At 43.9% G+C, this 27,118-nt stretch overlaps 1 protein-coding gene across 21 annotated transcripts in view; it reads right to left on the bottom strand.

Moving 5' to 3' along the window:
- The window catches only part of CIT (citron rho-interacting serine/threonine kinase), a 190,073-nt gene that overhangs the window by 160,497 nt on the left and 2,458 nt on the right, over positions 1–27,118 (bottom strand). For all 21 annotated transcript variants that reach the window (XM_035257803.3, XM_035257795.3, XM_054238964.2 and 18 more), the window contains exons 3-5: positions 20,764–20,905; positions 9,599–9,774; positions 3,944–4,045 (exon numbers count right to left, since the gene is read on the bottom strand). In XM_035257803.3, the coding sequence (XP_035113694.1) occupies positions 3,944–4,045; positions 9,599–9,774; positions 20,764–20,905 (420 nt within the window). The remainder of the gene's footprint in view (positions 1–3,943; positions 4,046–9,598; positions 9,775–20,763; positions 20,906–27,118) is intronic.

The raw sequence follows: 27,118 nt of genomic DNA on the forward strand, positions 1-27,118 counted from the left end.
TATTTGGGAGCCTGTCCTAGAACAGGAACCCAATCCAAGAGGCACTCCAGGAAGGCTACGCCCAAGCAGATGTCCACAGCAGTTAAATCCACAAATAAGAAGAAAAAGGTGGCCAGGTGTGGTGGTTCATGCCTGTAATCCCAGCCTGGCCAACATGGTGACACCCTGTCTCTACTAAAAATACAAAAATTACCAGGGCATGGTAGTGGGTGCCTGTAATCCCATCTACTTGAGAGGCTGAGGCAGGAGAATCGCTTGAACCTAGGAGGTGGAGGCTGCAGTGAGCCAAGATCATGCCACTGCACTCCAGCCCGGGCAACAGAGCAAGACTCGGCCTCAAAAAAAAAAAAAAAAAAAAAAAATCAAAGCCACACACACAATTAAGAAAAAGGAAAGTTCTTTCTACTATGACAAAGCTAGGTGGTGGTAATAAGAATGGTGACATCAAAGTGGGAAATTATCAAAATGCCCAGATAGTACCTTCCTGAAGATGTGATCTGAGAACTATTCAGACGTGAAACAAAGCACTACCAACAACATGTAAAGAAACCACATTTGGGCATCCCTGCTCGGGCTCCTCTGATCATCCTCACTGGCCACAGAGGAGGCAAGCAGTGGCTTCCCCAAAGCTACTGAGCAGTAGCCTGCCACATGGACCACTAAATCCTCAACTGAGTTCCTTTACACAGAACACTCAAAGTTTGTCAACACCTCTACCAAAATGGACCTTGATGGTGTGAAAATCCCAAAGCATTTCAATAAAGCTGACTTTTAGGAATAAGCTGCCTGAGACTAGACACCGAGAAGGTAGGCTCTTCAACTCAGAGAAGAGAAATATGAGTTTATGAAGCACAGTGCAAGGTAGACCAGAAAACTATGGACTCTCAACTTTGGTCCAAAGAAATCAAAGCCCTTCCTAACCCCAGGACTGCTAAGATTCTGTGCTGCCTTGAAAATGAAGTTTATCTTCACAAGCTAGAGTTTTAAACCTCTTGCAGAGCTCTAATTAAAATATCTAAAACAGGGTGGGTATGGTGGTTCATGCCTGTAATCCCAACAATTTAGGAAGCCAAAGCAGCAGGATGGCATGAGGCCAAGAGTTCAAAATCAGGCTAGGCAACATAGTGAGACCCCGATCTTGATAAAAAAAATTTTTTAATTAGCTGGGCGTAGTGGTTCCCACCTATTGTCCCTGCTACTCAAGAAGTTGAAACAGGAGGATCACTTGAGCCCTGGAATTTGAGGTTACAGTGAGCTATGATCACGCCACTGCAAGAGTGAGATCTCATTGCTTTAAAAAAGAAAAAAATATATATCTAAAACAACAACAAACATGAACCAAAAGAAACAAAAGCCTTACTGTTTTAAGGGAACTTCTTAATAAAGATTCCTGAAGCTGGGTGCAGTGGCTCACGCCTATAATCCCAGCACTTTGGGAGGCCAACAGGTGTATTACCTGAGGTCAGGAGTTCAAGACCGGCCTGACAAACATGGCGAAACCCGTCTCTACTAAAAATACAAAAATTAGCTGGGCATGGTGGCACACTTCTGTAGTCCCAGGTACACGGGAAGCTGAGATAGGAAATCATTTGAACCCTGGAGGCGGAGGTTGCAGTGAGCGGAGATGGCACGACTGCACTCTAGCCTGGGTGACAGAGAAAGACTCCATCTCGGGAAAAAAAAAAAAAAAAAAAAAGGAGCAGTAGCTCATGCCTGTAATCCCAACACTTTGAGAGGCTGAGGCAGGCAGATCACCTGAGGTCAGGAATTTGAGACCAGCCTGGCCAACATGGGGAAACCTTGTCTCTACTAAAAATACAAAAATCAGCTGGGTATTGTGGTACGCACATGTAATCCCAGCTACTGCAGAGGCTGAGACAAGAGAATTGCTTGAAGCTGGGAGGAAGAGGTTGCAGTGAGCTGAGATTGAGCCATTGCATTCCAGCCTGGGCAACACCAGCCTGGGTGACAGAACAAGACTTTGTCTCAAAAAAAAAAAAAAAATCCTGTTAATACATTCAAACATGACAAGCTCTTTAAGATGCAGAGAGCACAAGGTAGATACTACATCTGCAACAAATGTCCTGGAACATCAGCAACCCTAGAAACATATCAAGGTCATTTGTGAAGGTGAGGGCTCCATGCCCCAGGTCTCAAGGAAGGAAAGCTTCTAAGGCAATATTTAAGGAAAGGGTATTTCAGGCCATACACAAGAGCTGTGGCATTGGTTCTGAAGGCACATGTGATCAGTCAAGGCCAGTCTTCCAATATACTTGTATGTGAATGACCTCACTCAGAGGACAAGGAAAACTTCTCTACAGTCATTGGGTTCTCGACTAATATGAAACCAAGACAAATAATCTATTCATTTTGGGTCAGGACTAAAAGCAGCAAATTCCCCAAAAACTGGCCAGCAGAAGTTTAAGACAGATGGGAGTTCATCTCTCTCTTACCCTTGTCTCTTATGTGAGCCTCTAAATATTTATCGCCATTCAGGGAAACATGATAGTCTTCTTTTAAGGGCTGAATCAGGAACAGAAATTGTTTCTAGGATACACTTTTTAAATTTAGGAATTTAGTCCCTCAAGAACCTAAACAAGGTCCCAAAATGAATTTAAGCATTCTCTAATTTATGATCTATACACATCAGGGAAAATTATGCCACTGCTCAAAAGAATCCAGTAAACCTGTATTACTGACAAGGAAGAAAGGCTGTCTGAAATACACCGAAGGAAAGCAAAAAGCAAGCTGGAGAGCCAAGCAGAGAGTAACATACCATTTTTATAAAGCAAACTATAGACATGAGTATAGAAAAATATCCCCCACTGGGGCTGGGCGTGGTGGCTCACACCTGTAATCCCAGCACTTTGGAAGGCTGAGGCAGGAAGATTGCTTGAGCTTAGGAGTTTGAATCCAGCCTGGGCAACGTGGCAAAACCCCATCTCTACTAAAAATACAAAAATTAGCCAGGCGCAGGGTGTACGCCTGTGATCCCAGCTACTCGGGAGGCTGAGGTGGGAGGATTGCTGGAGCCCAGGAAGTCGAGGCTGCAGTAAGCCATGTTCATATCACTGCACTCCAGCCTGAGTGGCAGAGTGAGACCAGTTTCAAAAAAAGAAGAAAAGAAATATCCCCCACCATGCTCCCACAGAGCATAGTTAAGGGTCAGAAAGAAAGAGCATATTTAACCATCTGTCTTCTCCTAAAGAGGAGGATTAGAAAATAAAATGGAGGGGCCAGGTGCAGTGGCTCACGCCTGTAATCCCAACACTGGGAGGCCAAGGCAGGTGGATCACTTGAGGTCAGGAGTTTGCGACCAGCCTGGCCAACATGGTAAAACCCCATCTCTACTAAAAACACAAAAATTAGCTGGGCATGGTGACATGTGCCTGTAATCCCCACTACTTGGGACGCTGAGGCATTAGAATCGCTTGAACCTGGGAGGCAGAGATTACAGTGAGCCAAGAGGGTGCCACTGCACTCCATCCTGGGTGACAGAGCAATGTCTCAAAAAAAAAGGAAAGGAAAGAAAATGGAGGGCTTCCCCTTTAACTTCATTTCATGGCTGTCTGCAGTGTTATGTATTATTATATTTTTCTCCTACGCAAGCTGACACAGGAAGTTTTTAAAAATTAAAGCAAAAATAAAAAAATAAATAAAAATTAAAGTAATATTCTTTTATAGGTAATAACAGACTATTCCCCAATAAATGACTTCCCTTATTGCCTTAAAGCCACAGGTACAGTATCCAACAATCAACGAGGTTGTTTCTAAACGGGTTAGCTCTTGATCTTTATAACAAGGACACCAGGGAGACACCTATAAGGCAAGAAAGTCTTTGAATGAATGAGACCACATGGGCAAGAACCACATTCAGTTTACCACATGCATCTGAGTGTCAGAGTGCTAGGCTAATTCCAGAGAGACAGATGTAAAGACTCACCAGATACAAGTGATTTTTGTCCTGAAAGGCATACTGTAATTGGGGGATCCAAGGGCTTGTGCTTCGAGATAATATGTTTCGTTCTTCCTCAAAAAACGAAACCTAGGGAAAAAAGAAACCGCTTAGACAATTACAAAGAACTCAGTGTGAGAGGAAAAAAGCCTTTTCCTCCATCATTATGCCTAAACTGATGTTTTTAGCTTTAAAAAAAAAAAAAGAAAACCAAAGAAAAGAAAAAGGAAGGAAGGAAGGGAGGGAGGGAGGAGAGGGAGGGGAGGGAGGGGAGGGAGGGAGGAGAGGGAGGGGAGGGAGGGAGGGAGGGGCTGTCACTTAGCCCAGAACTGCCTAAGTCTCAATCATTCACCTATTTTGGTCACAATTTTTGCCAGCTCCATATATTACCTGCTTAATTCTTTACCTAACATATTTCTTTAAACTCCCTTTGTTTAAATGTAAATATTTTTCTCTTCTTCTCTTGCTGAACAATTCAGTCCTAAAGCCATTCACTGGTGTGGAACAAGGTAAGCATCCATGCTGGTTATAGGGAGAGTCATGGTGGCCCAGGACAGGGTGCCAGTCCCAAGCAACATGAGGAGGGCAGCAACCATGTGTGGAGGCAGCCCAATATCATGGGCCCACACGGGGTGAGAAAGACATCCACGTGAAAGGGCAACCCAGAGCAGATTATTTGGACCCACCAAGGGGAGGTGGGATAGCAAAAGAGACAGTAGACTGGATGCACACAGATGCATAAAATAAGTAAACATATTAAGGCTATAATGTCAAAGAAGAGAATTGCAAACATGGAAAGGATGAAAACTAAAATGAACCCTGAAGTTGGATTGGAATTGGGGTACTGGTGTCAACTTATGGTTTTCGTTTTTTATTTTTGTAGAGATAGAGTCTCGCTATGTTTCCCAAGCTGGCCTCAAGTGATTCCTCTTGCCTCAGCCTCCCAAAATGCTGAGATTAAAGACATGAGCCACTGTGCCCAGCCACAGGTTTCAATATATAGAGATAGATACACAAATAGAGATGTAAATGTATGTGTGTGCATACATGCATGTGTAGGTAGATATATTGTATATACATATGTGTATTCCTTAGTGCTATCCACTGAAAGGGGTCTGGGAGCAGTGACACCCCAGTAACAATGAAAACACCCAGATCTTGGCCTCTAAACACCACTGTCACTGAAAGGAATAGAGCTCCTCTGAGAAATGACTGATGCCAGAGCCAGAGCAGAGAAAGTAAAAGTACCAAAAGAATCTGAACATCTTGCTATATCAGAAAGCAAGAAAGTATTTTATGAATCATGGGGATGTGTCAAAAGGACACAAAAGCTAACCTAAAAAGGTTCTCAATGGCCAAGTTGGGAAGAATTCAAGTATAAAAGTAGTGACAGATTACAGGCATGAGCCACCAGGCCCAGCTGAGGCAGGCAAATTGCTTGAGCTCAGGAGTTCTTGACCAGCCTGGGCAACACAGTGAAACCCCATCTCTGCTAAAAAATACAAAAAATTGGCTGGGTGTAGTGGCATGCACCTGTAGTCCCAGCTACTTGGGAGGCTGAGGCAGGAGAATCGCTTGAACCTGGGAGGCGAGGTTGCAGTGAGCCAAAATCACATCACTGCACTCCAGCCTGGGCAACAGAGTAAGACTCCATCTCAAAAAAAAGTAGCAACAGAAATGGATTGTAACTCACTGACTGAAACAGGAAAATGCAAGTCCACAAAGATATAAGTATTTCCATCATTTGAAAGTAACTCCCCACAGAATACTTTTTTAATTACAAAGGGGGCTGGGGACAGTGTCTCATGCCTATAATCCCAACATTTTGGGAGGCCAAGGCAGGAAGACTGCTTGAGGCCAAGAGTTAGAGACTAGACTGGGCAACATAGTGAGACCCCATCTCTACAATACAAAAATTAGCCAGATGTGGTAATGCACGCCTATGGTCCCAGCTACTCAGGAGGCTGTGGCAGGTAGACTACTTGAGCCCAGGAGTTCAAGGCTGCAGTGAGCCAAGATCGTACCACTGCACTCCAGCTTGGATAACCAAGCAAGACCCTGTCTCTAAAAAAATAAAATAAAATAAATTACGAAGGAGAAAGAAGTAACTCCACAGTGGAAAAGCATAGCTGGTACCACCTTAATCAAGTGATCGAAGTAAGCATCAACATTAATGTGACAAACTGAAACTGAGAGTCACCTGCTCAGATGCAGCAAGAACAAAGCATCTAGTCTGATATTTCAGCCAAAGATCTAGACCCTGAATCTAAACATGAGCAACATCAGACAAATCCACATTTTACAAAATAACTGGCCTATAATCATCAGAATTGTCAAGGTCACGAGAGTCCAGGAAAAATCAAAGAACTGCTCCAGACTGGAGAAGACTAAAGAGACAGGACAACTAAGTGTCAAGTGTGATCCTCAACCTGATCGTTTTATTCTAAAAGACATTATGGGGGTTGGGCGTGGTGGCTCATGCCTGTAATCTCAGCACTTTGGGAGATGGAGGCTGGCAGATCACTTGAGGTCAGGAATTCGAGGCCAGCCTGGCCAATATGGTGAAATCCCATCTCTACTAAAAAATACAAAACTCAGCTGGGCATGGTAGCGCAATACTCAGGGGGCTGAAGCAAGACAATCACTTGAACCAGGGAGGCAGAGGTTGCAGTGAACTGAGATCTCACCACTGCACTCCAGCCTGGGCAACAGAGAGAGACCCTGTCTCAAAAAAAAAAAACTGTGTAAATCCACTGCTTAAAATAAACTTTATATATATATATGTGTGTAAATCCACTGCTTAAAATAAATTTTGTATATATATATATGCATATATGTAAATATAGTCTACGCATGTGTACATATATATTTCTGTATATATATATTCTGTATGCATATATATTCTATGTATATATACATTCGGTGTTTGTGTTTATATGTATATATTCAGTGTGTGTATATATCAAATGGTTCAAGAAAAAAAGTTGTTTATACTGTATGTGATGGTTAGACTTATGCGTCAACTTATAATCCAGGAGATGATTTTATATATATATACATATATATCTGCTGCTGGTTCCATTTCTCTTAAGAACCCTGTACTTACAACTTTTCTATAAATTTGTGACTGTTGGCCAGGCCTCATGACTCACACCTGCAATCCCAGCACTTTGCAAGGCCAAAGTGGGAGGATCACTTGAGGTCAGGAGTTCAAGACCAGCCTGGTCAACACAGTGAAACCCCGTCTCTACTAAAAATGCAAAAATTAGCCACCTGTAATCCCAGCTAGTCGAGTGGCTGAGGCAGGAGATTGCTTGAACCCAGGAGGCAGAGATTTCAGTGAGCCGAGATCGCACCTCTGCACTCTAGTCTAGGCGACAGAGTAAGACTGTCTCAAATAATAATAATAATAGAGTTAACTGGATGTGGTAGCACATGCCTATGGTCCCAGCTACTTGAGAGGCTGAGGCAGGAGGATCACTTAAGCCCAGGAGTTTGAGGACGCAGAGAGCTATGACCAGGCTACTGCATTCAAGTATGAATAACAGTGAGACCCTGTCTCTAAAATAATACAAACGGTCTCTGAGGACCCCTTCCAGTTGTCACAGAGCCCTGGGTGAGTGTGCACGCCTCTGCCAGGTGGCAGGCCTTGCTTACAGCACCCCTCCCTCCTCTCCGGCACGTCCTTTCTTTCATTCCTTGTGCTGGCCTCTCTCCTCTCATGCCCTTAAATTCCAAATCCTCCCCATGGCTCAGTTAAGGACCCTACTTTTCTTTTAAATGTATCCTCTTAAGGAATGAATAGGCGGCTTTAGTTAGCGCCTGTATGTGTATAATTTTATAAGCCCCCAGCCCACACTTCCACACAGTCATTTCAGGCCATTCGCCTGGAAGAAGGCACACCTATTTGAGTATCTCTATTATTTGCCTGCCGTGTGGTCTGTTGGATTATTTTGTTTTTACACGCACTATTTCCCATTGAAAACATAAGTATCACAAGGTCGGGGCTACATTTAATGCCTCTTCCCAAGGACCTAGAAACATACCAGATACAGAAGATGCTCAGATAGCGTGAACTGATGAGGCACAGTTCTTTCTCAGAGCTGGGAGGCTGAATGAGCATCTTCCACTCTTCTCTTCCAAATTATCTGCCATGTCCTGTCACTTTTCCTTTCTATTATGTGGCTCACATTTTATTCCTAAACACAAAAGCCACATCACTCTCAGACTCTGACAGGCAGCTTCCTGCCCTCCACTACTTCTCTGATTGGAGGCCATACAAAGTCACTGAAGTCCACAGGGCCAGACTCTGATCCCAACCTCCTCCTTCCAGAGGCCTAAATAATCCCCAACGGCCTCACAAAGTAAACCACAGTTCAAAAACTGGTTCTTGGGGGAATGCGGAGGTACTGGAGAATGGATAGAGTTTCTGTTTGGTAGAAAAGCTCTGGAAATGGAGAGTGGTCATGGTTGTACAACATCATGAATGCACTGAATACCACTCAACTGCACATTTTAAAATGGTTAAAATGGTACACTTTATGTTATATATATATTTCACCACAATTTTTTAAAAAAAGGTTCTTGAGTTTCTCACCCGTTTCCCCCTCCCCACCCAAATGTCCTCATTTTGCCATTTCCCAGTCTGTTCTGAACCACTGAACACACACACACACCCCCACACACACACTTGCATAGCATTCTAGTACTCCAGAATGTCACACTTCTACCCAGCATGTTCTCCTCACTTCTCGCTGCCCAGAACCTACATTTCCTCCCATCAGTGAGAACTGTCCCTAACTGTCCCTAACTGTCCCTTGCTCACCCACAGCATCTCCCCTCACATCACCGTTAATTAATTTGCTAATAGCTGTCCTGCTTCTGTGATACTTTAGCTGGTAGGCACCTGCTTTATACATTTGCATTTTTCCTCCACTTTCCAAGGTTGTTTTTAAACTCTGAAAATAACAGCCATGGGACTTCTATTCCTTTCGCAAGCTTCCTGCAGAGCTGGGTACATTATCAGACACATCATGTGCACTAAAATGTCTGTAAGTAATAAATTACTCTCTGAATCCCGAGGCTGATGGCCATCTCTCTAAAACACAGCAAATGAATCAATATGTCTAGAGACAGCAGCTTGTTTAAAAGAAAGAAAAATACCACAATCAAAAAGATAATGTTCTACCTGCTCTCAAGCAACTGCCTAGCCATATGACAAAGAATTTTATTTGATTTCTTCAAAGACCTGTTTTAAAACCAAATCCATATGCCCACAACACAAATATCTAAAGCTTGTACAAAAGCAATCTCATTCACCCCACCATATGTATATTCTGAGTCCCCAGCTAGTGGTCACAAAAGATCGTCTTAAATTCATTAATTAAAAGGCCAACTTGGTTCTGAAATAAAATACAACCATAGAAACACGATAAATCAAGACAAATTTGTGAGTCTTCAAAATTAGCCAACATCAGTTCAAGAAGATGAGCTAAGAACACGAGAGACCTTTTTGCCCCAACCATAATTAAATACAGAGTCACAGAGGAAAGCTTGCTCGATCTAAGTGCAGCAGATTTATTGTCTTTACAATGAACACTCTGGTACAGAAAGTGAAAAAGTGTGATGTTAAAATGCTCCTACCTGCTCCTGGGCCAATAAGGCCTTCTTCTTCATCACTTTCATGGCATAGATGTCCCCAGTTGCTTTCTCTCTTACCACCTGCACTTCAGCAAAGTGACCACAACCTACAAGACTTCTGACTTCAAAGTCCTTTGCCGAAGGCTGGAGCTCCTGTAACTCAGCTATGGTGTCGGAATCTACAAAAGATGCAAGAGTTATCCCCAGGTAAATAAAGCATGCAAATATATGCATCTTTATGAAAGAAAAAAAAGAAAATCGCGTTCATATAGCTTCTTCCCTCACTGTCAAAGACATTCACTTTCTCATCCATCCTGAATAATTATAAAATCAGTACAAAAGTGTTTTTATATGTTAAGTTAAAATTAAGGGCTCCAGAAATTCCAAAGTACAGTTTCCATGGCAGCTACAATTTGAATCCCATAGACTCAGAAAACAGGGAGAAAAGATACAAATTATATTTTTATTCTTCCTCTCTGTAGGCTGCAGGGCAGTGTTTGGTCAAGCATGCTTATCAGCATTTAGACTGGTTTACAGTGTGACCACTGTATAGTCAACATGAGTCTAATTTTCACCAACCTGGGACCTGGCTTCCAGATCATTCCATTCTAACTACATGTGCTTAGTTTTATCCCACCAGCCCAAGTTTCATCTTCCTTGGATTGTATCAGTAATGCCTTCGTAGATCTAATATGTGGCAGTGCTTAAAGGGGCAGAGGGGGCCAGGCGAGGTGGCTGATGCCTGTAATCCTAGCACTTTGGGAGGCCAAGGCAAGCAGATCATTGGAGGTTAGGAGTTGGAGACCAGCCTGGCCAATGTGACGAAACCCCGTCTCTACTAAAAATACAGAAAGTACCCAGGTGTGGTGATGAGTGCCTGTAATTCCAGCTATTCGGGAGGCAGAGGCACAAGAATCACTTGAACCTAGGAGGCAGAGGTTGCAGTGAGCTGAGATCATGCCACTGCATTCCAATCTGGGTGACAGAATAAAACGCTAGTCTCAAAAAAAAAAAAAGAGTCGGGGGCAGAAGGGCTTAGGGCTCAGAGAACCAAATGGGGCCCCGACATATGCTCTGCAGGGCTGACATGCCACACTTCTGAATGGATTTGCAACCATCTTTTTCTTTTTCTTTTTTTTTTGTTTGAGACAGAGTCTCGCTCTATCACCAGGCTGGAGGGCAGTGGCATGATCTTGGTTCACTGCATCATCTGCTTCCTGAGTTCAAGCAATTCTCCTGCCTCAGCCTCCCAAGTAGCTGGGACTACAGGCACATGCCACCATGCTGGCTAATTTTTTGTATTTTTAGTAGAGACAGGGTTTCACTGTGTTGGCCAGGATGGCCTTGATCTCTCGACCTCATGATCCACCCACCTCAGTCTCACAAAGTGCTAGGATTACAGGTGTGAGCCACCACACCCGGCTGTGACTATCTTTTTCTTACTCTTACTATACAGTCTTATTCTTTTTCCAAGTCTAATCTTTCAGTCGAATATACTCAACATACGATGTATGGACTAATGGACAGTGGATTTGGAATCTAACATGTTTATTAACACTCTAGAGACCCTGACCTGAGACATCGCTAGATGAGCAATGACTCTAATGACTTGCAGGAATGAAGGGGAGCAGCAGAGGCTGACCCAAAAATTTAACTGTGCACGTTACAAGGAAACAGCATCATACACAGGCATTACACACCAAAGGCAGGCAAGCAACACTTATAATCAAAATTACCCTGGAGAATCCAACAGAAAGATGCCATACTGAAGACCAAGAGACTGTCTTAAAATCCCAAACACACACTAGAATCTTCTAGGAACTGGAAGGGATGCCATGTTAATGGCTGGGCAGTAGATAAGCTTAGGAGCTACATTCTGGGTCATACTCAGCCCTGCATGTGGCTCACACAATGAGACGGACATGGTCCATCAAAGGGAAAAGCCATTTCATACCAATAGTCAATGAGTGGCATTTTAATGAGTTGGCCAATGTAATTTTTTTCATTTTCTTTCTTTTTTTTTGAGACGTAGTCTGGCTCTGTTGCCTAGGCTGGAGTGCAGTGGCATGATCTTGGCTCGTCACAAGATCCGTCTCCCGGGTTCAAGCAATTCTCCTGCCTCAGCCTCCTGAGTAGCTGGGATCACAGGTACGCACCACCACGCCCAGCTAATGTTTGTATATTTAGTGGAGACAGGACTTCACCATGTTGGCCAGACTGGTCTTGAACTCCTGACCTCGTGATCCACCTGCCTTGGCCTCCCAAAGTGCTAGAATTACGGGCGTGAGCCACAACGCCCAGACTTTTTTTTTTTAAGAGACATGACTGGCCAGGCACGGTGGCTCTCGCCTGGAATCCAGCACTTTGGGAGGCCAAAGGGAGTGCATTCCCTGCTATTGCCCTTCCTTTGTTGCATGGGTGGAGTTGAAATCTCCTGGGTCAAAGGCATAGCTGATAAGCACCATAGTATTGAGAGTCTTCTTAGCCACAGACCACACCTCTCACTTCAGCAGTCATCCTGAATACACCTTCCGTGGTCCCTTGGGGAACCAGGCAAGAGTGGTGGGTGGATCTGCATGAAATCGTGACCACTGTAAAAAACAAATCTAGGGCACCTGCATGGGGAATGCCGTGAAGAAGCAAAAGTAAAAGCTGCACGATGTTTTCCTTTTGCCCTGACCATGCTGTCACAAGCCCTGTCTTCCTTCCCTGTCTCTTTCCAAGATTCTTCCAGATCGAGTATTTGAGTCTTGAATTATAATTCCCCAAAACCTTACTGGATCGAACTTGATTTTGTTTTTGCTCATATACAAAGCCAATCTCTTAATTCTTTATTATGCCTTAGATTGTTTACAAAGTTGCTTACAGTGGTATCCAACTTAATAACTCTGGGTCTGTCACTGGCAACCACCAGGCCTCTCAACCGTACAGGGAGACAGGCCGCATTGCTTTGCAGGCAAAACCAGGACAGTACTCTCTCCGAATTCTGAGAATCCATTCCAAATCTCCATTTCTTTATCTAAAGGCTTTTGGATTATTAAGGTGAACAGATGAGAGGCTACATTCAAGCCTATGATTGTTTTGTTTAAAAAATGGCCAGGCTGAGTGGCTCAGGCCTGTAATCCCAGCACTTTGTGAGGCCGAGTTAGGCAAATCACCTGAGGTCAGGAGTTCAAGACCAGCCTGGCCAACATGGTGAAACACTGTCTCTACTAAAAATACAAAAATTAGCTGGGTGTGGTGGTGCACACCTATAATCTCAGCTACTCGGGACACTGAGGCATGAGAATCACTTAAACCTGGGTTGCAGTGAGCCAAGATCACGCCATTGCACCCCAGCCTGGGGAACAGAGCAAGATTCTGCATCCAAAAAACAAAAAAACTTCACAACTTCGCCCTATACCAGCTGCTCCTGTGACCCCAAAACCATCACGTCACTCTTCATCTCTGTACACTTTTAGTTACAGTATCTAAGGGCCCAGTGGGTGTCAAATATTATTGAAGTAGAGATAAGGACCCAAAGAACTGTGAAAATGCAGTCAGAGAATAACTGTCAGATAATCATCCAGACCCAGGGCCAAAAGCCAACATAGCTGGGTGTATTGCTTCCTTTTTTGAACACGGTAATCCAATTTCAAGGCATCATCCATTATCCACAGAAATACTTGCACATGTGCTCAAAAAAGATGCATACAAAGATGTTCATGATGAGAACTGTTGTAACAGAAAAATAATCAGAAACCACGTAAAGGTTCATCAACATGAAAGTTGAAACAACCTACAAGTCCGCCCATATAAAAGAACATTAGGCACTGTTAAACAGAACAAGATGGCTCAGTCCCCATTAGAACACATATTCGTTACAGCCAGGAAGTGTTCTCTGGTTGTCTGTTTGTTTGTTTCTGGGATGGAGTCTCAGTCTGTCACCCTAGCTGGAGTGCAGCGGCGTGATCTTGGCTCACTGCAACCTCTGTTTCCAGGGTTCAGGCAATTCTTGTGCCTCAGTCTCCTGAGTAGCTGAAACTATAGGCACCCACCACACCTGGCTAATTTTTGTATTTTTAGGAGAGACCAGGTTTCATCATTTTGGTCAGGCTGGTCTCGAACTCCTGACCTCAAGTTATCCACCCACTTTGGCGTCTCAAAGTGCCAGGATTATACGTGTGAGGCACCACACCTGGCCACCTTGGGGTATGTTTATAAATTTCCACAATAAATATTTTTAAGGCACACACACATAAAATTGGAAATATTATACACCAATCTGTTGGCAGTGATTGTCTCAGGTTAGATTTTGGAGGATTTTTTCCTCACTACATATGTGATGTGCTGTAATCTAAATGTTTGTGCCCCTCACCCCCACAAAATTCACATGTCAAAATATAATTCCCAGTGTGATACTATTAAGAGGCAGGACTTTTAGGGGCTGGGCAAAATAGCTCATGCCTATAATCCAGCATTTTGGGTGAATCACTTGAGGTCAGGAGTTCAAGACCAGCCTGGCCAACATGGTGAAACCCTGACTCTACTAAAAATACAAAACAAATTAGCCTGGTGTGGTGGCAGGCACCTATAATCCCAGCTACTCGGGAGGCTTAGGCAGGAGAATCGCTTGGGAGGCAGAGGTTGCAGTGAGCCAAGATGGTGCCACTACACTCCAACCTGGGTGACAGAGCAAGATTCTGTGTCAAAAAAAAAAGAGGTAGGACTTTTAGGGAAGTGATTAAATCAAGAGGGCTCCATTCCCATGAATGGGATTAATCCCCTTATAAAAGAGGCTGACATTGGGTCAGGCACAGTGGCTCATGCCTGTAATCCCAGCACTTTGGGAGGCTGAGGTGGGCAGATCACGAGGTCAGGAGTTAGAGACCAGCCTGGCCAGCATGGTGAAACCCTGTCTCTACTAAAATTATAAAAATGAGCCAGGCAGAGTGGCACGCACCTACAGTCCCAGTTACTCCAGCCAGCAGCTAAGGCAAGAGAATCACTTGAACCTGGGAGGTAGAGGTTGCAGTGAGCCGAGATTGTACCACTGCACTCCGGCCTAGGTGACAGAATGAGACTCTAGCTCAAAAAAAAAAAAAAAAAAAAAAAAAAGGAGGCTGAGATTATCCTTAGCAAACTAATGCAAGAACAAAAAACCAAATACCGCATGTTCTCACGTGTAAGTGGAGCTAAAGGATGAGAACACAGGATGCAAAGAAAGGAACAACAAACACGGGCCTACTTGAGGATGGAGGGTGGGAGGAGGGAGACAATCAGAAAAAAAATAACTATTAATTACTAAGCTTAGTACCTTCGTGACAAAATAATCTGTAATAAACCCCCATGACAAGTTTACCTATATAACAAACCTGTACATGTACCCCTGAACCTAAAATAAAAGTTGTAAACATAAAGAAAAAAGGCTGAAGGGATCATGTTTGCCCCTTCTGCCAGGTGAAGATGCACCAAGAAGACACCATCTTTGAAGTAGAGAGCCATCACCAGATACCAGATTTGCTGGCGCCTTGATCTTGGACTTCCCAATCTTCACAACAGTGAGCAATCAATTTCTGTTGTTTATAAATTGCCAAGTCTAACTTATCTATTATCACAGCCCAAACAGACTCAGACATACATTTAACCTTCTATATTTAACTTTGCATTATGTATTATGTTTGCAATAAGAAAGAAAAAAAGCGGGGAGGAGCCTGGGCACCCTGGCTCACACCTGTAATCCCAGCGCTTTGGGAGGCCAAGGCAAGTGGATCACAAGGCCAAGAGATGGAGACCATCCTGGCTAACATGGTGAAACCCTGTCTCCACTAAAAATACAAAAATTAGCTGGTCGTGGTGGCACCCACCTGTACTCTCAGCTACTCGGGAGGCTGAGGCGGAGAATTGCTTGAACCAGGAGGCAGAGGTTGCAGTGAGCCAAGATCACACCATTGCACTCCAGCCTGGCAACAGAGCAAGACTCCATCTCAGAAAAAAAAAGAAAGAAAAAAACGGCTTTTCAAAAGTTATCATTTGCCCATTAGTACTAAAGTTGTAAATATACTGAGGGTTTCATCTATAGCAAATACAGCTAAAAGAGTAGTAGTACAGCTACTGTCAAATTGTCAATACCAGCCCAACTTTGACAATTATCAACACTTTTCTGTGCAAGTTTTTTGTTTTGGTGGTGGTTTTGGGTTTTTTTTTTTTTTGGTGGGGGGGCACTGTTTTGTTTTTTGAGACAGGGTCTCACTCTATCACCCAGGCTGGAGTGCAGTGGCACAATCTTGGCTCACTGCAACCTCCACCTCCCAGCTCCAAGCAGTTCTCCAGCCTCAGCCTCCCAAGTAGCTGAGACCACAGATGTGTGCCACATGCCCCAGCTAATTTTTGTATTTTTGTACAGATAGGGTATCACCATGTTGCCCAAGTTGGTTTCAAACTCCTGAGCTCAAAGATCCTTGTACCTCAGCCTCCCAAAGTTCTGGGATTACAGGTGTGAGTCACCACACCTGGCCTCTGCACAAGTTTTAATATCACACTGCTGTTTATTTTTTATACAAATTACCTGATACTGTGCTTAATGGTTGCCATTTATTTTGTTCACTGAGCAATACATTCATTCAACAAGTGTTTATCAAAGACCTAACATATGCCAGACACTGTTTTAGGCACTGGGGATGTAAGTCTAATTAAGAAAGACAAAAATCCCTTCCCTGGTTCCCAGATGCTCGTTCCCTTCCCTTCCCTCCCTTGGCCCAAGGTAGGGGTACTTCTGCTGGGGACATCCTTCAGAGCTACACTCTATTCCATTTTCTCTAATAGTCTCCAAAGAAAATCTCCATCCCTATGGGAAGATTCAAAAAACCTGGGCAGAAGCAGCTGATAGATCCTTCTCTACGTGGAAAAGCAAAGCTTACATTCCAAAACAGACACTCAAAAAGGATGGGGGGGAACCATACCAATGTAATAACCCCTTTTCAATCACAGCCTCTTAACCAGTCCCAGGAGACCTCTTCAAAAATATGAAACATTTCCCTGGAAGAGGGTTCTATTAGAAAGAATCTACATTCCACTAAACCAAGTCTCCTGATCACTAAATGGTTCTAGATAATTCACTGCTGTTAAGTAACCAGAGGACAATCTCAAGACTAATGAAGGTTCCTGCAGATGGCTCAGTAAGCTAGCCTCATCACATAATTTCCTTCCCCTCCCACTCCCTACTTGAAAATTTAAATATTCACAAAAAGAAGGCAGGAGCTTATTCAAACAAAAACAGAATGATGAACAAATACCTCAAGTACATTTTGAAGATATACAATATATTAAATGTTGCTGAGGTTCACAGTTATGATTCCCGGGTAACATTTATTGAGTGTCTGCTGTGTGCCAGGCAACATAACTAGTCTGGTCTGTCCATTAACTCATTCGATCCTAACACATCTTCATTAGATATACATTATTCCCACCAGGCACGGTGGCTCATGCCTGTAATCCCAGCACTTTGGGAGGCCGAGGCAGGCGGATCACTTGAGATCAGGAGTTTGAGACCAGCCTGACCAACATGATAAAACCCCAACTCTACTAAAAATAAATACAAAAATTAGCTGAGTGTGGTGGTGCACACCTGTAGTCCCAGCTACTCAGAAGGCTGAGGCACGAGAATCACTTGAACCCGGGAGGCGGAGGTTGCAGTGAGCCAAGATTGTGCCACTGCACTCCAGCCTGGACAACAAAGCAAGGCTACATCTTTTAAAAAAAGAAAAGGATATACATTATTCTTGTTTTGCAGATGAGAAAACTGAGAACAAGGTACCTGTAAAATATCAAAGGGCATTTAGTGAACATATGCTGACTTTTTTCTACTCGGCATCCCCAGATCCTTGGCATAACCACGCACTCCCCTATCCCATGAAGTTCTGGTAATCACACTGCCCTGACCCCTTTGGGCACTCTAACAAAACCAATCATAATACCTCACCTCCTGGTAGGCAAATGACCAAAGCAGAGCCAAGTTAGAATCTTCCCTGGGACTGTATTAATCTTGATAATGGAAGGTAACAATTGGGCAGGGTGTGGTAGCCAGTGTCCAAAACCAGTGCCCAATGCCTGTGCCTCTTGGGATGCGTGCCTTTGTGTAGTTTCCTCTCAGGTGGAATCTGGGCAACCCTAGAACATGCATCAGACAATAGAGTGCAGCCAAAGAGATCCTATGTCCCTTGTAGGATAAGCCCTAAAAAAGCCTGGCAGCTGGCCAGACACAGTGGCTCACGCCTGTAATCCCAGCACTTTGGGAGGCCAAGGAGGGCAGATCATGAAGTCAGGAGATCGAGACCATCATGGCTAACACTAAAAATACAAAAAAAAAAAAAAAATTAGCCGGTCGTGGTGGCATACGCCTGTAGTCCCAGCTACTCAGGAGGCTGGGAGAATCACTTGAACCTGGGAGGCGGAGATTGCAGTGAGCCAAGAACATGCCACTGCACTCTAGCCTGGGCAACAGAGCAAGATTCTGTCTCAAAAAAAGAAAGCAAGCTACCACTTTTGTGTTTTGGAAACCCTGAGCTGCCATCGAGGTCACCCTGCTAGAGAGACTGTGTAGCTCAGAGCTCAGCAAGCCTTTTCAAAAAGGGCCAAACAGGAAATACTTTGGGCTTGAAGGGTCATTTGATCTCTATCACAACTACTCAAATGCTGTTGTTGGCAGGGCACAGTGGCCCATGCCTGTAATCCAAGCATTTTGGGAAGCCAAGCTGGGAGGATTGCTTGAGGCCAAGAGTTCAAGACCAGCCTAGGCAATCTCACAAGATCCCATCTCTACAGAAAATTTTAAAATGAGCCATCAGTGGTGGTACGGGCCCACAGTTCTAGCTACTATGGCTGAGACAAGAGGATCACTTGAACCCAGGAGTTGGAGGCTACAGTAAGCTATGATTATGCTGCTACACTCCAGCCAGGGTCAGACCTTGTCTCTAAAAAAATAAAATGAAATAAGATGCTGTTGTAGTGTCAAGGCAACCATAGGCACTGTACAAACAAATGGGTATGGCCATGTTTCAGTGAAACTTTGTTAACAAAATCAGCATTACAGGCTGTAATTCCTTGACTTCTGATGTAGAAACCACATAGAGGTGCCATCTGGACAGCAAAGGCCCTGAGACTTCATGAAGAAAGAGCAAGAGGCCCAGCTGGGCCCAGCCTCCTAGCCAGGGCACCAAACCCTGAATGAGCCCTCTCACACAGTCCAGCCCAGGAGAGCTCCAGGTGACTGCAATTCTGGCCAATGTAATACAGAGCCGAGGAATGGCCCACTCAGTCCAATCAACCTACAGACACGTGAGAGGTAATACAATGACTTTTTTTTTTTTAAAGAGTCTCACTCATTGCCCAGACTGGAGTGCAATGGTGAGATCTTGGCTCATTGCAACCTCCACCTCCCAGATACAAGCGATTCTCCTGCCTCAGCCTCCAAAGTAGTTGGGACCAATATAGGTACCCACCACCACAATTGGCTAATTTTTGTATTTTTAGTAGAGACAGGGTTTCACCATGTTGGCCAGGCTGGTCTCAAACTCCTGACTTCAAGTAATCTGCCTGCTTCAGCCTCCCAAAATGCTGGGATTACAGGCATGAGCCACCGCACCCAGCCACAATGACTATTGTTTTAAGTCACTAATATCTAGCGTGGTTGGTTGCACAGCGATGTTGTACAAGGCAGGGTTTCTCAAATTCAGCACTCTTGGCACTGTGGGCTAGATAATTCTATGTTACAAGGGGCTGCTTTGTGCCCTGTAGGATGTTTGGCATCATCTCTGGTCTTATCCATTAACCGACACTAGGACATCAAAAACAACTCCAGTGGGCAAAAAATCACCCACTGGTTGAAAAACACTAATGTCAGAATATGAACCTGGGACACCAGCAGCCAACCACCCTATCACATGGAAGTCAAGCCAAGTCAGAAACAGGGTGAAGGCCAGGCCAATATATGACTTCATAGGCCCAAGGTACTTTTGCCTTCCTCGGCCCCTTCCTCCATTAAAAACAAAAAAGAATTCAAAAATTATATTTTATGGGGACGGCATGGTGACTCACACGTGTAATCCCAAAGCTTTGGGAGGCTGAAGCAGGAAGATTGGTTGAAGCCTGGAGTTTGAGACAAGCCTGGGCAACATAGTAAGAACCCATCTCTACCAAAAAAAAAAAAAAAAAAAAGAAAATTAGCTGGGTGTGGTATGTGAACCTGTAGTCCCAGCCACTGAGGCAGAAAGATTGCTTGAGCATACAAAGTTGAAACTGCAGTGAGCCGTGATACGCCACTGCACTCCAGCCTGGAGCAACAGAGCAAGACCTTGTCTCCAAAAAAAGCAAAAATTACATTTTATGACTACATTGATATAAAGATAAATGTCATCCAGAATCATTATACATTATTATGTTCATTTTTTCCTATAATTTTAAAACAAATTAAACTTTAATTAAGTTAATTAAAACTAATTAAATTCATTAAAAGTAAATATCACAGGTCCTAAGCACCAGGCCTACTCTGCCTAATAGAAAGTCAGTCCTGAGTGAGTATAAGGATGGGGCCAGGGGACATTATTGAGATTTCTGGAACAAGCTATGCCTAAAGCTAAAACTAACTCATTCCTGGATTTCTCAGTTTCATGAGCCAGTAAATTCACTTTTTTATTCACACAGGGTCTCACTATGTCACCCAGACGAGAACGCAATGGCACAATCACAGCTCACTGAGCCTCGACCTCCTGGGTTCCAGTGATCTTCCCACCTCAGCCTCCTGAGCAGCTGGGACCACAGGTGCAAGCCACCACCCAGCTAATTTTTGTATTTTTTGTAGAGATGGGGTTTCACCATGTTGCCCAAGCTGGTCTTGAACTCCTAGGCTCAAGCGATTCGCCCACTTCAGCTTCCCAAAAGTCTGAGATTATAGGTATGGGCCACTGCACCTGGCCTAAATTAAGTCTTGGAATTGAGTTTGTCACTTGCAGCCAAAAGCCCAACTCACCTGGTCTCCCAGCTACAACAGGTGCAGCCTGAACTTGAACCTGGATCTGTCTTATATAGACTAGAGTTCTTACCTGCTACTATCAACTAACTCATTCTGCCTCAAGCATCTTTCTAGTTTTCGCTCTCAGAACAGTTTTCAAGAAAAAGTTCCCCAAACTTACACTTCCGGACAAAGTTGCTCACATGCTTAATCTTCATCAGAGCAGGCTGACTGCACTCTTCAAAGAGAACAAAGAGGGCATCTAATATCCCTTCTCGGGAAAGAGGAGACATCTGCTGTTGAGTCATAAAGGGTGGTTTCCCCTAAAAACAGCAAACAGCAGATGGAGGCACTGTCAATAATGAAAAGCTTTGATCAATAACATCCACACAGAGTAAATTACAAGCCACCAACTCAACTAACTGCTCACGACATGCTAACAGCACAATTCTGTGGCTTCATTCCTTAAAGCAACGTCAACTGACAGTCATTATGGTATCACTTCTATGATTCCAGGTCTGTGGGTTTTTTTCACCAGCACCTGGGAGGAAAAACTGTGCAAGCATGGCCATTAACAAGAAAAGGTCCTTCATTCCTAGGAGTCTGAGGCTAGTGAGAATATTTCCTCCGGATCCTCTGGCTCTGACATGCTTCCGTGTTTCTATAATAGGAAACAACGGTTTTTCACTTCTTTCATGTGTGCCCAGGGGTTTATTCCTATAATTTCAGCTTTTTAAATGCATTTGAACAACCTAGAGTAATGAGAACTGAGTGACTATCATAAAGCCAAATTTACTCATGATCTGGAGAAAGTTACAAACTGGCAGACTGTCTCTAGCCCACAGACATGTTTTGTTTGGTCTGTAGTGTTTAAGATAATTTGAATTATCTGCCAATATTTCAAAATCAAGAGATTCCATACAAAAAATAAAAATGGAGTCTCTGGCTTCCCTTGAAACACTGGCAGATCCAGCAACACTGCCTCACCTTCCTGCCTGATGATGCTGAGCCGGAGCTGAGTAATGCTGCCCCTCCTGGAAAACAAAATTGCTACTGTATCTCAAGCAGATGTGTTTCTGAGTTAAACTGCAGGTCTGACTCCATCTTCCAACTGGCCCGCTTGATTCATTTATACTCACTGCCCGGCACCCAAAGACACAAGTTTGCAACCCTGATATAGAGCAGTGATTCCCATGTGCCAAGCCACAGCTTGCGTGGTCTCTGCAAAAATGGTCTCCAACTGTTTCTCCAATTCTGTAGGCACATGCTTTTCCTTCCTGTAAGCCCTGGAGTCTATTTCTCCTCCCTTTGAGTCTCTGCCATCTCTGAGACTCTCTTCAACCAAAAGAATGTGACACAAGTGACACTGTGCCAGTTCAGGGCGGTGCCTTTAAGAAGCTTGCCAGCGGCCGGGCACAGTGGCTCACACCTATAATCCCAGCACCTTGGGAGGCCCAGGCAGGTGGATCACTTGAGGTCAGGAGTTTGAAAAAAGCCTGGCCAACATGGTGAAACTCTGTCTCAACTAAAATACAAAAATTAGTGGGTGTGGTAGCGGTGCCTGTAATGCCAGCTACCTGGGAGGCTGAGGCATGAGAATCACTTGAACCCAGGAGGCGGAGGTTGCTGTGAGCCAAGATGGCACCACTGCACTCCAGCCTGAGTGACAGAGTGAGACTCCCTTTCAGGAAAAAAAAAAAGCAGCAGTAGCAGCAGCAGCTTACCAGCTGCCACTTTGGGGAAGCCAGCCACCATGCAAAGATGCTTGGGCTACACCAGGGGTCTGCAATCTATAGCCCTTGGGCCAAATCCAGCCCACAGACTTTTTATAAGATTGACTGAAACACAGCCACATCCATCATTTACATATTGTCTATGGCTACTTTTGTGCTACCATGGCCAAGTTGAGTAGTTGCAACAGCGACTACAGGACCCACAAAGCCTAAAGTATTTATTTATTTTCTTCGTATTTTTTTTGAAACAGAGTCTCACTCTGTCGCCAGGCTGAAGTGTAGTGATGCAATCTCAGCTCACTGCAACCTCTGCCTCCCGGGTTCAAGTGATTCCCCTGCCTCCCGAGTAGCTGGGACTACAGGCACGCACCACCATACCTGGCTAATTTTTTTTTTGCATTTTTGTAGAGATGGGGTTTCACCATGTTGGCCAGGATGATCTTGATCCCCTGACCTCATGATCTACCTGCCTTGGCCTCCCAAAGTGCTGGGATTACAGGTGTGAGCCACCACACCCAGCCTAAAGTATTCATTACTTACAAAAAAAAGTTATGAGTCGTGGGCCACACTACTGAAAGCCCTCATGGAGAAGAAAAGCCACATGAGAAACACTAAGGTACCCCAGCCAGCAGACAGCACCCACATGTTCCAGTCCCAGATGTAATTCCAGCTGAATGTAGTCCCACAAGTGACCCCAGCTGACATCACAGAGTGGAGCAGAAGAGCCAACTAGCTGAGTCCAGCCAAACCACAGAATCCTAAGAAAAAATAAATCATTGCTGCTTTTAACTTTGTGAGTGCTTTGTTACACAGCACCTGATAACAGAAACAGACTGGCTGCATTTGAATCACAAGAGAACGGGAGAATTTAAGTAAAAAAAAAGATTCTCTGGTCTAATATCCCTCCCCCACAACCTACTGAATTAGAATTTTCCAGGCTGTAGTCTAGAATCTGTTTCATTAACAAGATCCCCAGCAGGGCGAGGTGGCTTACACCTGGAATCCAAGCACTTTGGGAGGCCAAGGTGGGAGGATCATTTGAGCCCAGGAATTCAAGACCAGCCGTGGCAACACGGCAGACCCCATCTCTCCAAACAAGAAAAAAAAAATTAGCCAGATGTAGTGGCATGATTCTGTAGTCTTAGCCACTTGTGAGGCTGAGGTAGGAGGATCACTTGAGTCCAAGAAGTCAAGACAACAGTGAGCCAAGATTGCTGCCACACTCCAGCCTGGGCAACAGAATGAGACCCTAGTCCCCAAGAGTCAGACCTCAGTAAGGAAGACCACATCTGTCACTTTAGTAACAGCTGCCACTAACTCAGAAAAATAAAACGCTTTGTTTCTTCTATTCTTCAAGAGTTTAGACCAACTAGAGCAGGGGTTCCCAAATACAGTACTGGTTCTTAACAAAGCTTTCAATAGCCTGCAGTGAAATGAGAAATAAATGAACATCACATGATATCATTTTTATAAAACTAAATGTATTCACATTTAAAAATGGTCCTTTATTCTGAGATGATGTTCTTCCTCTTTTGTTCTTAAAATGCCCTTGATGAAATAAAAGGGCCAGAAAATAATAGGGTTTTTTTATTTTTTATTTATTTTTTTTTTTTTACATCCTTACTTGGCAAAATGAAAAGTTGGTAAACCTATGTCTGCCCAGGAATTTGGGAAATTTTGCAGGCTGAGAGTCCTGATAATCACTGACCTAAAACATGTCAAAAAATCCTGCTAAGTAGAAGGAAAAAAGACAAACCAACACTTAGTTTAGACAAATGAAACGAAGGTACTTACCTGAATGGAAAACAAAATTGCTACTGTATCTCAACCTCATTAAAATAGCACTATATGGGGAAAAAACAAACAGTATCCTTACCTGATCACTCAAGGCAAATGATAGGCATATACTACACTTGCAATACCAGCAGGGGGAACTCAGCATTAAAAAGAGATGAACGGAAGGTTTACCCATAATTCTTCCTGTTATAATGACTAAATACAAGATACGCTTAATAAACTGACATGCACAGGCAGTGTGGCCCAACAGCTACATGGTCAGCCTTTGGAGTCAGACCAACCAAAGATGGAGTCTCATCTTAGCTCCATCTGCAAGACCCAACGTGCATGATCTTGGGCAAGGCCTTACCTACCTCTATATCTGTCTATATCTGTTGCCTCCTATTTATGTATTTATTTAGAAACAGGGTCTCGCTGTGTCGCCCAGCCTGGAGTGCAGTGTCATAATCTCAGCTTACTGCAACTGGCCCCAGCAATGCTCCCACCTCAGCCTCCTGAGTAGCTGGGACTACAGGCACACGCCACCATGCCTGGCTAATTTATTTTTGGGATGGAGTCTCGCTCTGTCAACAGGATGGAGTGTAGTGGCACAATCTTGGCTCACTGCAACCTCCACCTCCCTGGTTCAAGCAATTCTCCTGCCTCAGCCGCCCAAGTAGCTGGGACTACAGGCACGCGCCACCACGCCCAGCTAATTTCTGTATTTTTAGTAGAGATGAGGTTTCATCATGTTGGCCTGGATGATCTTGATCTCCTGACCTTGTGATCCACCCACCTCAGCCTCCCAAAGTGCTGGGATGACAGGTGTGCACCACCACGCCCAACCTCCTGGCTAATTTTTGGTATTTTTTGTAGGGACAGGGTTTCCCCACCATTTTGCCCAGGCTAGTCTTGAACTCTTGGACTCAAACAATCCACCCGCCTCAGCCTCCCAAAGTACTGGGATTACAGGCATGAGCCACCACACACCTGGCCTATTCTCTCCTATTTAAAGTTTAAATAAACATAGTCCTTACCTCTGTTATGAGGCTGAAGTGAGATATCAGGAACATGCCAGTTCTATGCCAGACACATTGGAAGCCGTAGCTTCCATAATCAGCACATTAAAAGCCCTTAATAAGTTGGAGATTTTTGTTTTGTTTTGTTTTGTTTTGTTTTGGATACAGGGTCTTGCTCTGTCACCCAGGGTAAAGTGCAGTGACATGATCTTGGCTCACTGCAACCTCTGCCTCCCAGGCTCAAGCCTCTCAAGTAGCTGGGACTACAGGCACATGCCATCACAGCCAGCTATTTTTTGTGTTTAGTAGAAACGAGGGTCTCACCACGTTGCCAGGGCTGGTCTCAAACTCCTGACCTCAAGCAATCCACTGACCTCTGCTCCCAAAGTGCTAGGATTATAGGCGTGAGCTACTACGCCCAGCAAGTTATTTTGAAGTAACATGACAGGATAAAGGGGTTGAAAAGCAGCAGCCCTCCAGCCATCTACGGTTAGAGATAGACTATTCATTTGTGAAAAATATGTCAAGACTTAAAATGCTGATGGGGATGGTCCCACACAACAACCTAAGCTTTCAGTTTAGACTCTGATCCGTTTAAACACTCAATACCAATATTTTGGGGAAAAAAAAAGTTATCAAGAATACATCATTTTTCATCATCTTACAGGTATCCTACATAACTACCTTCCTAAATATAATTATTACTAAGGAAACAGAAATTGAGTATTAATTTTATAACTAATATTATTCTATGCTGAGTATTAACAATAATTAGCATCTGTTTATAAGGAATTTACCAAGAGCCAGGCAAGGTGCTAAATGCTTTATATGGACTATCTTATTTAATCCTCACAACAACCCTGGGGACTAGGAACCAACCTCTATTTTACCTTTATTTTGTTTTAAGATGAAATCTCACTCACTCTGTCACCCAGGCTGGAGTGCAATGGCAGGATCTCAGCTAACTGCAACCTCTGCTTCCTGGGTTCGAGAGATTCTCCTGCTTCAGTCTTCAAAATAGCTGGGATTACAGGTGCGTGCCACAACTAATTTCTGTATTTTAGTAGAGATAAGGTTTCACCATGTTGGCCAGGCTGGTCTCAAACTCCTGACCTCAAGTGATCCACCCAAATGCTGGGATTACAGGTTACAACCTCTGTTTTAGAGAACAGCAGATGCACTCAGAAAAGGTCATTGACTCACCCAAAGTCACACAGCTAACAAGTGCTAGGACTGGGATTCAATTCTAAATCTTCACGGTCCCTATCATCCCCCTGACTTGGGAATACATAAATCAAACAAGGATTTCTACTTCACCAGTGTTCCATATATATCAGAAACAAAAGAATTAAAAATCTATTTGCAAGTAATCTTATTGTTTTAACGGCTTCTGGAGTGATGAAAACATGTATCTTGAGAGGAATATGGGTTAAACAGGTGTGGTCATCAAAACTTTTTTAAAAATCTTAAAAAGTAAACATCCCTGCAATGAAAAAGAATAGGATTATACCCAATGAAATTGTAGTTTGAAAAAGCGTCTTTGACCAGGCGTGGTGGCTCACACCTGTAATCCCAACACTTTGGGAGACCAAGTCAGGCGGATCACGAGGTCAGGAGATCAAGACCATCTTGGCTAACACGGTGAAACCCTGTCTCTACTAAAAATACAAAAAATTAGCTTGGCGTGGTGGCACGTGCTTGTAGTCCCAGCTACTCAGGAGTTTGAGGCAGGAGAATTGCTTGAACCTGGGAGGCAGAGGTTGCAATGAGCCAAGATCACACCACTGTACTCCAACTTGTGTGACAGTGCGAGACTCCATCGCAAAAAAAAAAAAAAAGCATCTTTCTTCATTTATTTTTCTTTCTTTAATAAAAGGACAAACTTGGCCTGGTGCAGCAGCTCATGCCTGTAAACCCAACATTTTGGGAGGCTGTGACAGGTGGATCACTTGAGCCCAGGAGTTAGAGACCTGCCTGGGTAACATGATGAAACCTTATCTCTACAAAA

The sequence above is a fragment of the Callithrix jacchus genome, chromosome 9, assembly GCF_049354715.1.
Source record: "Callithrix jacchus isolate 240 chromosome 9, calJac240_pri, whole genome shotgun sequence".
NCBI lineage: Eukaryota > Metazoa > Chordata > Mammalia > Primates > Cebidae > Callithrix > Callithrix jacchus.